This window comes from Phalacrocorax carbo, unplaced genomic scaffold (genome assembly GCF_963921805.1).
Source record: "Phalacrocorax carbo unplaced genomic scaffold, bPhaCar2.1 SCAFFOLD_440, whole genome shotgun sequence".
Taxonomy (NCBI): domain Eukaryota; kingdom Metazoa; phylum Chordata; class Aves; order Suliformes; family Phalacrocoracidae; genus Phalacrocorax; species Phalacrocorax carbo.
The window spans coordinates 2,284-12,519 of NW_026990362.1; the positions used below are offsets into that span (position 1 = coordinate 2,284).

A 10,236-nucleotide genomic window follows, 5' to 3' on the forward strand; every position below is an offset into this window, starting at 1 on the left:
CCCCCCCCAGCCCTAGGGCCCCTATACACCCCCCCAGCCCTACGGCCCCTATACACCCCCCAGCCCTACAGCCCCTATACACCCCCCCAGCCCTACGGCCCCTATACACCCCCCAGCCCTACAGCCCCTATACACCCCCCCAGCCCTACGGCCCCTATACACCCCCCAGCCCTACGGCCCCTATACACCCCCCAGCCCTAGGGCCCCTATACACCCCCCCCAGCCCTACGGCCCCTATACACCCCCCAGCCCTACAGCCCCTATACACCCCCCCAGCCCTACGGCCCCTATACACCCCCCCGCGCGTATTTACCGTTCTCACGGCTGATGACTGTCACCAGGAGCCGGGAGGGGAGAGAAGGGGAGAGAGGAGGTGAGTGGGGGGCTTCGGGCGGGGGGCGTTAGGGCTGGGGGGTGAGGGTGTGGGGGGGCGTTAGGGATGGGGGGTGTGGGGGGGCATTAGAGATGGGGGGTGTGGGGGGGCGTTAGGGATGGGGCGGGTGTGGGGGGGCATTAGGGATGTGGGGGGTGAGGTTATGGGGGGGCATTAGGGATGGGGGTGTGGGGGGGCATTAGGGATGGGGGGGTGAGGGTGTGGGGGGGCATTAGGGCTGGGGGGGTGAGGGTGTGGGGGGGGCATTAGGGATGGGGGGCTGTGGGGGGGCATTAGGGCTGGGGGGGTGAGGGTGTGGGGGGGGCATTAGGGATGGGGGGCTGTGGGGGGGCATTAGGGATGGGGGGGTGAGGGTGTGGGGGGGCGTTAGGGATGGGGGGGTGAGGGTGTGGGGGGGGGCATTAGGGATGGGGGGCTGTGGGGGGGCATTAGGGATGGGGGGGTGAGGGTGTGGGGGGGGCATTAGGGATGGGGGGGTGTGGGGGGGCGTTAGGGATACGGGGGTTTGGTGGGGCATTAGGGATGGGGGGGTGTGGGGGGGCGTTAGGGATGGGGGGTGAGGGTGTGGGGGGGCGTTAGGGATGGGGGGGTGAGGGTGTGGGGGGGCATTAGGGCTGGGGGGGTGAGGGTGTGGGGGGGCCTTAGGGATGGGGGGTGAGGGTGTGGGGGGGCGTTAGGGCTGGGGGGGTGAGGGTGTGGGGGGGCGTTAGGGATGGGGGGGTTTGGGGGGGCATTAGGGATGGGGGGTGAGGGTGTGGGGGGGCGTTAGGGATGGGGGGGTGAGGGTGTGGGGGGGCGTTAGGGATGGGGGGGTTTGGGGGGGCGTTAGGGATGGGGGGGTGTGGGGGGCATTAGGGATGGGGGGGTGTGGGGGGGCGTTAGGGATGGGGGGTGTGGGGGGGCATTAGGGATGGGGGGGGTGTGGGGGGGCGTTAGGGATGGGGGGGTGAGGGTGTGGGGGGGCGTTAGGGCTGGGGGGGTGAGGGTGTGGGGGGGCGTTAGGGATGGGGGGGTGTGGGGGGGCGTTAGGGATGGGGGGTGTGGGGGGGCATTAGGGATGGGGGGTGAGGGTGTGGGGGGGCGTTAGGGATGGGGGGGTGAGGGTGTGGGGGGGCGTTAGGGCTGGGGGGGTGAGGGTGTGGGGGGGGCATTAGGGCTGGGGGGGTGAGGGTGTGGGGGGGCCTTAGGGATGGGGGGTGAGGGTGTGGGGGGGGCGTTAGGGATGGGGGGGTGAGGGTGTGGGGGGGCATTAGGGCTGGGGGGGTGAGGGTGTGGGGGGGCCTTAGGGATGGGGGGTGAGGGTGTGGGGGGGCGTTAGGGCTGGGGGGGTGAGGGTGTGGGGGGGCATTAGGGCTGGGGGGGTGAGGGTGTGGGGGGGCATTAGGGATGGGGGGTGAGGGTGTGGGGGGGCGTTAGGGATGGGGGGGTGAGGGTGTGGGGGGGCGTTAGGGCTGGGGGGGTGAGGGTGTGGGGGGGCGTTAGGGATGGGGGGTGAGGGTGTGGGGGGGCGTTAGGGCTGGGGGGGTGAGGGTGTGGGGGGGCGTTAGGGATGGGGGGTGTGGGGGGGGCGTTAGGGATGGGGGGGTGAGGGTGTGGGGGGGCGTTAGGGATGGGGGGTGTGGGGGGGGCGTTAGGGATGGGGGGGTGAGGGTGTGGGGGGGCGTTAGGGATGGGGGGGTGAGGGTGTGGGGGGGCATTAGGGCTGGGGGGGTGAGGGTGTGGGGGGGCCTTAGGGATGGGGGGTGAGGGTGTGGGGGGGCGTTAGGGATGGGGGGGTGAGGGTGTGGGGGGGGCATTAGGGCTGGGGGGGTGAGGGTGTGGGGGGGCGTTAGGGATGGGGGGTGAGGGTGTGGGGGGGCGTTAGGGCTGGGGGGGTGAGGGTGTGGGGGGGCATTAGGGCTGGGGGGGGTGAGGGTGTGGGGGGGCATTAGGGATGGGGGGTGAGGGTGTGGGGGGGCGTTAGGGATGGGGGGGTGAGGGTGTGGGGGGGCGTTAGGGCTGGGGGGGTGAGGGTGTGGGGGGGCGTTAGGGATGGGGGGTGAGGGTGTGGGGGGGCGTTAGGGCTGGGGGGGTGAGGGTGTGGCGGGGCGTTAGGGATGGGGGGTGAGGGTGTGGGGGGGCGTTAGGGCTGGGGGGGTGAGGGTGTGGGGGGGCGTTAGGGATGGGGGGTGTGGGGGGGGCGTTAGGGCTGGGGGGTGAGGGTGTGGGGGGGCATTAGGGATGGGGGGTGAGGGTGTGGGGGGGCGTTAGGGCTGGGGGGGTGAGGGTGTGGGGGGGCGTTAGGGATGGGGGGTGAGGGTGTGGGGGGCATTAGGGATGGGGGGGGGTTTGGGGGGGCATTAGGGATGGGGGGTGAGGGTGTGGGGGGGCGTTAGGGATGGGGGGTGAGGGTGTGGGGGGGCGTTAGGGATGGGGGGGTTTGGGGGGGCGTTAGGGATGGGGGGTGAGGGTGTGGGGGGCATTAGGGATGGGGGGGTGAGGGTGTGGGGGGGCATTAGGGATGGGGGGGGTTTGGGGGGGCATTAGGGCTGGGGGGGGTGAGGGTGTGGGGGGGCGTTAGGGATGGGGGGGGTGAGGGTGTGGGGGGGCGTTAGGGATGGGGGGTGAGGGTGTGGGGGGGCATTAGGGATGGGGGGGGTTTGGGGGGGCATTAGGGCTGGGGGGGGTGAGGGTGTGGGGGGGCGTTAGGGATGGGGGGGGTTTGGGGGGGCATTAGGGCTGGGGGGGGTGAGGGTGTGGGGGGGCGTTAGGGCTGGGGGGGTGAGGGGGTGGGGGGGCGTTAGGGATGGGGGGGTGAGGGTGTGGGGGGGCGTTAGGGATGGGGGGGTGAGGGTGTGGGGGGGGCGTTAGGGATGGGGGGTGAGGGTGTGGGGGGGCGTTAGGGGCTCAGAGCCACATTAACAGCGGGGGGTCGGGGGGAGCAGCGCAGCGGGACGGGGCGCAGGACGGAGACACCCCCCCCATCTCAGCCCCCCCCCCATCCCGTGGGGCAGCAGCAATTGCGGGGGGTCCCGGGGGGTGCCCGGGCAGGGCCCCCCCACTCACTCGTCCCCTCCTCCGTCACCATGCCCAGCCCCTCCGCCTTGTTCTGCCGCTCGAAGGCGTTGAGGTCCAGGACGCTGCGGGACACGGGGGGGGTCAGGATCGGGCCCCCCAAACCCCTTCCAGGACACCCCCCTCCCCACCCCCCACCCGGCTGGACCCAAACCCTCCCTGGGGGTCCTGGAGCTCTTGGGGACCCCCCCGCCATGGGGGACACCCCAACGCCCTGAACCCCTGGGGCACCCACGGAGGGTCCCCGGTGCCCAAGGGGGACCCCGATGTCTGGGGGGGGCCTTAATGCCCACGGGGGGACCCTGATACCCACGGGGGGGACCCCAACGCCCACGGGGGGGACCCCAATGCCCACGGGGGGACCCTGATACCCACGGGGGGGACCCCGATGCCCGCAGAGGGACCCCAACGCCCACGGGGGGGACCCCAATGCCCACGGGGGGGACCCTTATACCCACGGGGGGGACCCCGATGCCCGCAGAGGGACCCCAATGCCCACGGGGGACCCCCAACGCCCACGGGGGGGACCCTGATACCCACGGGGCGGGACCCCGATGCCCGCAGAGGGACCCCAATGCCCACGGGGGGGGACCCAAATGCCCGCGGAGGGACCCCAACGCCCACGGGGGGACCCCAACGCTTGCGGAGGGACCCCAATGCCCATGGGGGGGACCCCAACGCCCACAGGGGGGACCCCAATGCCTGCAGGGGGACCCAACACCCACGAGGGGGACCCCAATGCCCACAGGGGGGACCCCAATGCCCACGGGGGGGACCCCAACACCCACGGGGGGACCCCAACACCCACGGGAGACCCCAATGCCCACAGGGGGACCCCAACACCCACGGGGGGACCCCAACACCCACAGGGGGGACCCCAACGCCCACGGGGGGACCCTGATACCCACGGGGGGGGGACCCCAATGCCCACAGGAGGGACCCCAATGCCCACAGGGGACCCCAACACCCACAGGGGGGACCCCAATGCCCACGGGGGACCCCAACACCCACAGGGGGGACCCCAACACCCACAGGGGGCCCCGGCCCGGGCGTCACCTGCAGGTCTGCATCAGGGCCTGGACGCTCTGGAAGAACCCGACCTCCCGCTTCTCCTTCAGGTAGTCCAGCATTTTCTGGGGGGGACAGACGGACACGGGGGGGGGACGGACGGATGGATGCATGGGCGGACAGAGGGACACGTGGACGGACAGACAGACACACGGGCGGATGTACAGACACGTGGGTGGAGGTACGGACATGTGGGTGGACGCACGGATGGACAGAGGGACGCGTGGGTGGATGGGCGGACACGTGGGTGGACAGACGGACGCGTGGATGGAGGCATGGATGGACACACGGACGCATGGGTGGACGTGTGCGTGGACATACGGACACGTGCGTGGACGTACGGCCCCGTGGGTGGATGTGGCTGTGGGACATGCGGGCGGACAGACGGACACCTGGATGGATGTGTGCATGGACGCACGGCCACGCGGGCGGACAGACGGACACGCGGGGGTGTGGATGGACACACAGACCCCGCAGGCGGGCGGGCGCCCCCGCAGACAGACGGACGCCTGACGGACATGCGGGGACGCCCCCCCCCCCCACCCCTCCCCCCCGCCACCCGCCCCCCCGCCACCCCGCGCCTGGAGACGGGGCGGGGGCACAGACGGACGGACGGACGGACGGACGGACAGACGGACGCCCCCCTACCTGCTGCACCTCGGCGTTGCCCCCGTTGAGGATGGAGATGCCCAGCTTGAGGGTGGAGGAGACCATGTCGCCCCGCTCCCCTGCCAACGGCGCCCACCGTCACCCCGTGCGCGAGGACCCCCCCCCCTCCCCGTGCCGGGGGGTCGCGGGGGGAGCCCCCCCCCCCAAAAAGGGGCCGCCCGCGGGGGTCTCACCCTTGCAGGCGCTGATCATCTGCAGCACCATCTCGGCCGCCCCCCGCGTGTGCAGCCGGGCTTGCTGGTACAGCAGCCTCTGCTTCTCCATCTCCTTCTCCTGGGGGGGGGGGGATACCGGGGGGGGGTCAGGGGGGGCGTGGGGGGGTCACAGGGGTCGGGGGGGGGCGGCTCAGGGTGCCCCCGCACCCACCTCGAATGAGTCCTCAGCTTCTTCCTCCCCCTTCTCCTCCTCCTCCTTCTCTTCTTCCCCTTCCTCGATGTGGCAGCTCTGGGTGGGAGACGATCGGGGGGGGGGGGGTGTGTGTGTCCCAGCCGCCCCCCCCCCACCCAGCAGCATCCCAGGGGTCCCCCCCAACCCCTGGGGAACCCCCAACCCCTGGGGACCCCCCCCAGTCCCTGGGGACCCCCCCAGTCCCTGGGGAACCTCCCAGTCCCTGCAGACCCCCAACCCTGGGGACCCCCCCAACCCCTGGGGACCCCCCCCGTCCCTGGGGAACCTCCCAGTCCCTGCAGACCCCCAACCCTGGGGACCCCCCCAACCCCTGGGGACCACCCCAGTCCCTGGGGAACCTCCCAGTCCCTGCAGACCCCCAACCCCTGGGGAACCCCCCAACCCCTGGGGACCCCCCCCGTCCCTGGGGAACCTCCCAGTCCCTGCAGACCCCCAACCCTGGGGACCCCCCCAGTCCCTGGGGACCCCCCCAGTCCCTGGGGAACCTCCCAGTCCCTGCAGACCCCCAACCCCTGGGGAACCCCCCAACCCCTGGGGACCCCCCCCAGTCCCTGGGGAACCCCCCAGTCCCTGCAGACCCCCAACCCCTGGGGAACCCCCCAACCCCTGGGGACCCCCCCAGTCCCTGGGGAACCTCCCAGTCCCTGCAGACCCCCAACCCTGGGGACCCCCCAACCCCTGGGGAACCCCCCCGTCCCTGGGGACCCCCCCCAGTCCTGGGGACCCCCCCAAGCCCCAGCGACCCCCCCCAAGCCCCGCACCCCCACCAAAGCAGGTGCAGCCCCCAGCCCGGCGCTGGGGCTGGGAGGTTTGGGGGGGCCGGGGGAGGGGTGGGCACTGGGGGGGGGGACCCAGGGGAGGGGGGGGGCACTGGGGGGGGGCCCAGGGGAGGGGGGGGCACTGGGGGGGGGCCCGGGGTGGGGGGGCAGGACCCACCTTGGCCATGATGCCAGCGTACGCCATGTACAAATAATCCTTCTCCAACTTACTGCGGGGGGAGGGGGGGGGGCCGCGGCTCAAAGGGGTGCGCCGGGACCCCTCCCCACAACGCGGGGGCACCCAGGCGTCCCCCCACCCCCCCCCCCGGGGGGGGGCCCAGGCGCCCCCCCCCCCCCCACCTCTTCTCCGTCAGCGCCGTCCGGCTGAAGTGCAGGATGAGCTGGTGCAGGGGGGTCCGGCTTCTTATCCCGCTCCTCTTCCTCCTCCTCCTCCTCCTCCCCCGACTTCTACCTCGGCCACCACCGCGGGGCTCAGCCTGGGGGGGGGTCCCGAGCCGGTGACCCCCTCCCCAGCCCCGCAGCCCCCCCCCGCTCACCGAGAGGTCGTCGATCATGCGGTCCTCGAAGGGGTGCTCCTCGGGAGCAGCCAGGAGAGCTTGTACGCCTCGAGGAACATGTTACAGGCGCGGTGCCTGGGGGGCGCGGGGGGCGGGGGTCACAGCCGCGGCCCCCGGGGGGCCCAGGGCTCCCGAGGCCTTCCCAGTTACTCCCAGTTGCCCCCAGAAGGGTTCTGGGTTGCCTTTGGGGTTCCAGGTGCCCCCAGCACCTCCCCAGTTACCCCCAGCACCCTCCCAGTTACGTCCAGCAGCTCCCCAGGTGCCCCCAGCACCTCCCCAGTTACCCCCAGCACCTCCCCAGTTGCCCCCAGCACCTCCCAGTTACCCCCAGCACCTCCCCAGCTGCCCCCAGCACCTCCCAGCTGCCCCCAGCACCTCCCAGTTACCCCCAGCACCTCCCCAGTTACCCCCAGCACCCCCCCAGCTGCCCCCAGCACCTCCCCAGTTGCCCCCAGCACCTCCCCAGCTGCCCCCAGCACCTCCCCAGTTACCCCCAGCACCTCCCCAGCTGCCCCCAGCACCTCCCAGCTGCCCCCCCAGGCCCTGGGACGCCCCCAGTTGCCCCCCGGGGCCCCCCGCGCCCCCCGGCCCCACCTGGGCAGGTTGTAGAGGGGCGTCATGCGGAAGCAGGCGACGACGGCGCGGCGGCGCTGCTTGGAGAGGAGCTTGTGCCACACCGCCTTCTTGGACTTGTAGGGGTGCTCCGTCTGCGGGGGGGTCACCTGGGCACGCCGGCCCCCCGAGCGCCCCACGGCCCCCACGGACCCCCGGCACGCCGGCCCCCCGAGCGCCCCACGGCCCCCGAGCGCCCCACGGACCCCACGGACCCCCCGGCACGCCGGCCCCCCGAGCGCCCCACGGCCACCGAGCGCCCCACGGACCCCCGGCACGCCGGCCCCCCCGAGCGCCCCACGGCCCCCGAGCGCCCCACGGACCCCCGAGCGCCCCACGGACCCCCGAGCGACCCACGGCCCCCCGAGCGCCCCACGGACCCCCGAGCGCCCCACGGCCCCCCGAGCGCCCCACGGACCCCCGAGCGCCCCACGGACCCCCGAGCGACCCACGGCCCCCCGAGCGCCCCCACGGACCCCCGAGCGACCCACGGCCCCCCGAGCGCCCCCACGGACCCCCGAGCGACCCACGGCCCCCCGAGCGCCCCCACGGACCCCCGAGCGCCCCACGGACCCCCGAGCGACCCACGGCCCCCCGAGCGCCCCACGGACCCCCGAGTGCCCCACGGACCCCCGAGCGCCCCACGGACCCCCGAGCGACCCACGGCCCCCCGAGCGCCCCACGGACCCCCGAGTGCCCCACGGACCCCCCGAGCAACCCACGGCCCCCCGAGCGACCGACGGCCCCCCGAGCGCCCCACAGACCCCCGAGCGCCCCACGGACCCCCGAGCGCCCCACGGCCCCCCAAGCACCCCACGGACCCCCCAAGCGCCCCCAGAGACACCCCAGGACACCCTGAGCACCCCCAGAGATACCCCAGGGACCCCCCGGCATCCCCAGAGACACCCTGGGACCCCCTGAGCACCCCCAGAGCACACCAATGACCACCAGAGCAACCCCAGGGCCCCCCAGAACCCCCCGGGACCCCCCATTCCCCGACCTGCTCGAGGTGGTAGAGCACGGCCGACACCTCCTGCACCCCGCGGACCCCCCGGGACCCCCAGAACCCCCCAGACCCCCCATTCCCCGACCTGCTCGAGGTGGTAGAGCACGGCCGACACCTCCTGCACCCCACGGACCCCCCGGGACCCCCAGAACCCCCCAGACCCCCCATTCCCCGACCTGCTCGAGGTGGTAGAGCACGGCCGACACCTCCTGCACCCCACGGACCCCCCGGGACCCCCAGAACCCCCCAGACCCCCCATTCCCCGACCTGCTCGAGGTGGTAGAGCACGGCCGACACCTCCTGCACCCCACGGACCCCCCGGGACCCCCAGAACCCCCCAGACCCCCCATTCCCCGACCTGCTCGAGCTGGTAGAGCACGGCCGACACCTCCTGCACCCCGCGGACCCCCCGGGACCCCAGAACCCCCCAGACCCCCCATTCCCCGACCTGCTCGAGGTGGTAGAGCACGGCCGACACCTCCTGCACCCCGCGGACCCCCCGGGACCCCCAGAACCCCCCGGGACCCCCCATTCCCCGACCTGCTCGAGGTGGTAGAGCACGGCCGACACCTCCTGCACCCCACGGACCCCCCGGGACCCCCAGAACCCCCCAGACCCCCCATTCCCCGACCTGCTCGAGGTGGTAGAGCACGGCCGACACCTCCTGCACCCTGCGGACGATCTTCTCGGGCTGTCGGCGTCCTCGGCCTTGCCGGCCATCTCGCGGTACAGGGCCATCTGCCACCGCGCCGACGAGTTGTTCTCGCACTGGGGGCACAGGGGGCACGATGGCGCGGGGGGGCGGCGGGGACCCCGGGGGGGCAGGCACCCCGATGACCCACAGGGACCATGGGGACCCCAGGGATCCCAGGGATACGGGCACCCCATGACCGCGGGGAACATGGGGACCATGGGACCCCGGGGGGGCGGGCACCCTGATGGCCCGCAGGGACCATGGGGACCCCAGGGATACGGGCACCCCATGACCGCGGGGAACATGGGGACCACGGGGACCCCGGGGGGGCGGGCACCCTGATGACCCACAGGGACCATGGGGACCCCGGGGGGCGGGCACCCCAATGACCCACAGGGACCATGGGGACCCCAGGGGGCGGGCACCCCGATGACCCACAGGGATCATGGGGACCCCAGGGGGGCGGGCACCCCGATGGCCCGCAGGGACCATGGGGACCCCGGGAGGGCGGGCACCCCGATGGCCCGCAGGGACCATGGGGACCCCGGGGGGGCAGGCACCCCGATGGCCCGCAGGGACCATGGGGACCCCGGGGGGGCGGGCACCCCGATGACCACGGGGACATGGGGACCACGGGGGGGGGGGCACCCTGATGACCCACAGGGACCATGGGGACCCCGGGGGGGCGGGCACCCCGATGACCCACAGGGACCATGGGGACCACGGGGGGGGGGGCACCCTGATGAACCACAGGGACCATGGGGACCCCGGGGGGGCAGGCACCCCGATGACCCACAGGGACCATGGGGACCACGGGGGGGGGGCACCCTGATGAACCACAGGGACCATGGGGACCCTGGGGGGGCGGGCACCCCAATGACCCACAGGGACCATGAGGACCACGGGGACCCCGGGGGGTGGGCACCCCGATGACCCACAGGGACCGCGGGGACCATGGGGACCCCGGGGGTGTGGGCACCCCGATGACCCACAGG

General features: G+C 73.6%; 1 protein-coding gene across 1 annotated transcript; it reads right to left on the reverse strand.

Moving 5' to 3' along the window:
• Positions 1-313: 313 nt before the first annotated feature.
• Positions 314-8,588, reverse strand: LOC135311060 (ryanodine receptor 1-like; the record flags this gene model as incomplete). Its single annotated transcript, XM_064440217.1, has 11 exons — positions 8,542-8,588; positions 7,524-7,636; positions 6,909-7,004; positions 6,712-6,819; positions 6,530-6,581; positions 5,552-5,629; positions 5,359-5,458; positions 5,165-5,244; positions 4,505-4,581; positions 3,440-3,513; positions 314-331 (listed from the first exon to the last, which is right to left on the reverse strand). Coding segments are annotated over exons 5-11 (454 nt in total), but the record flags the coding sequence as incomplete, so codon positions are not given.
• Between the last annotated feature and the right edge of the window lie 1,648 nt (positions 8,589-10,236).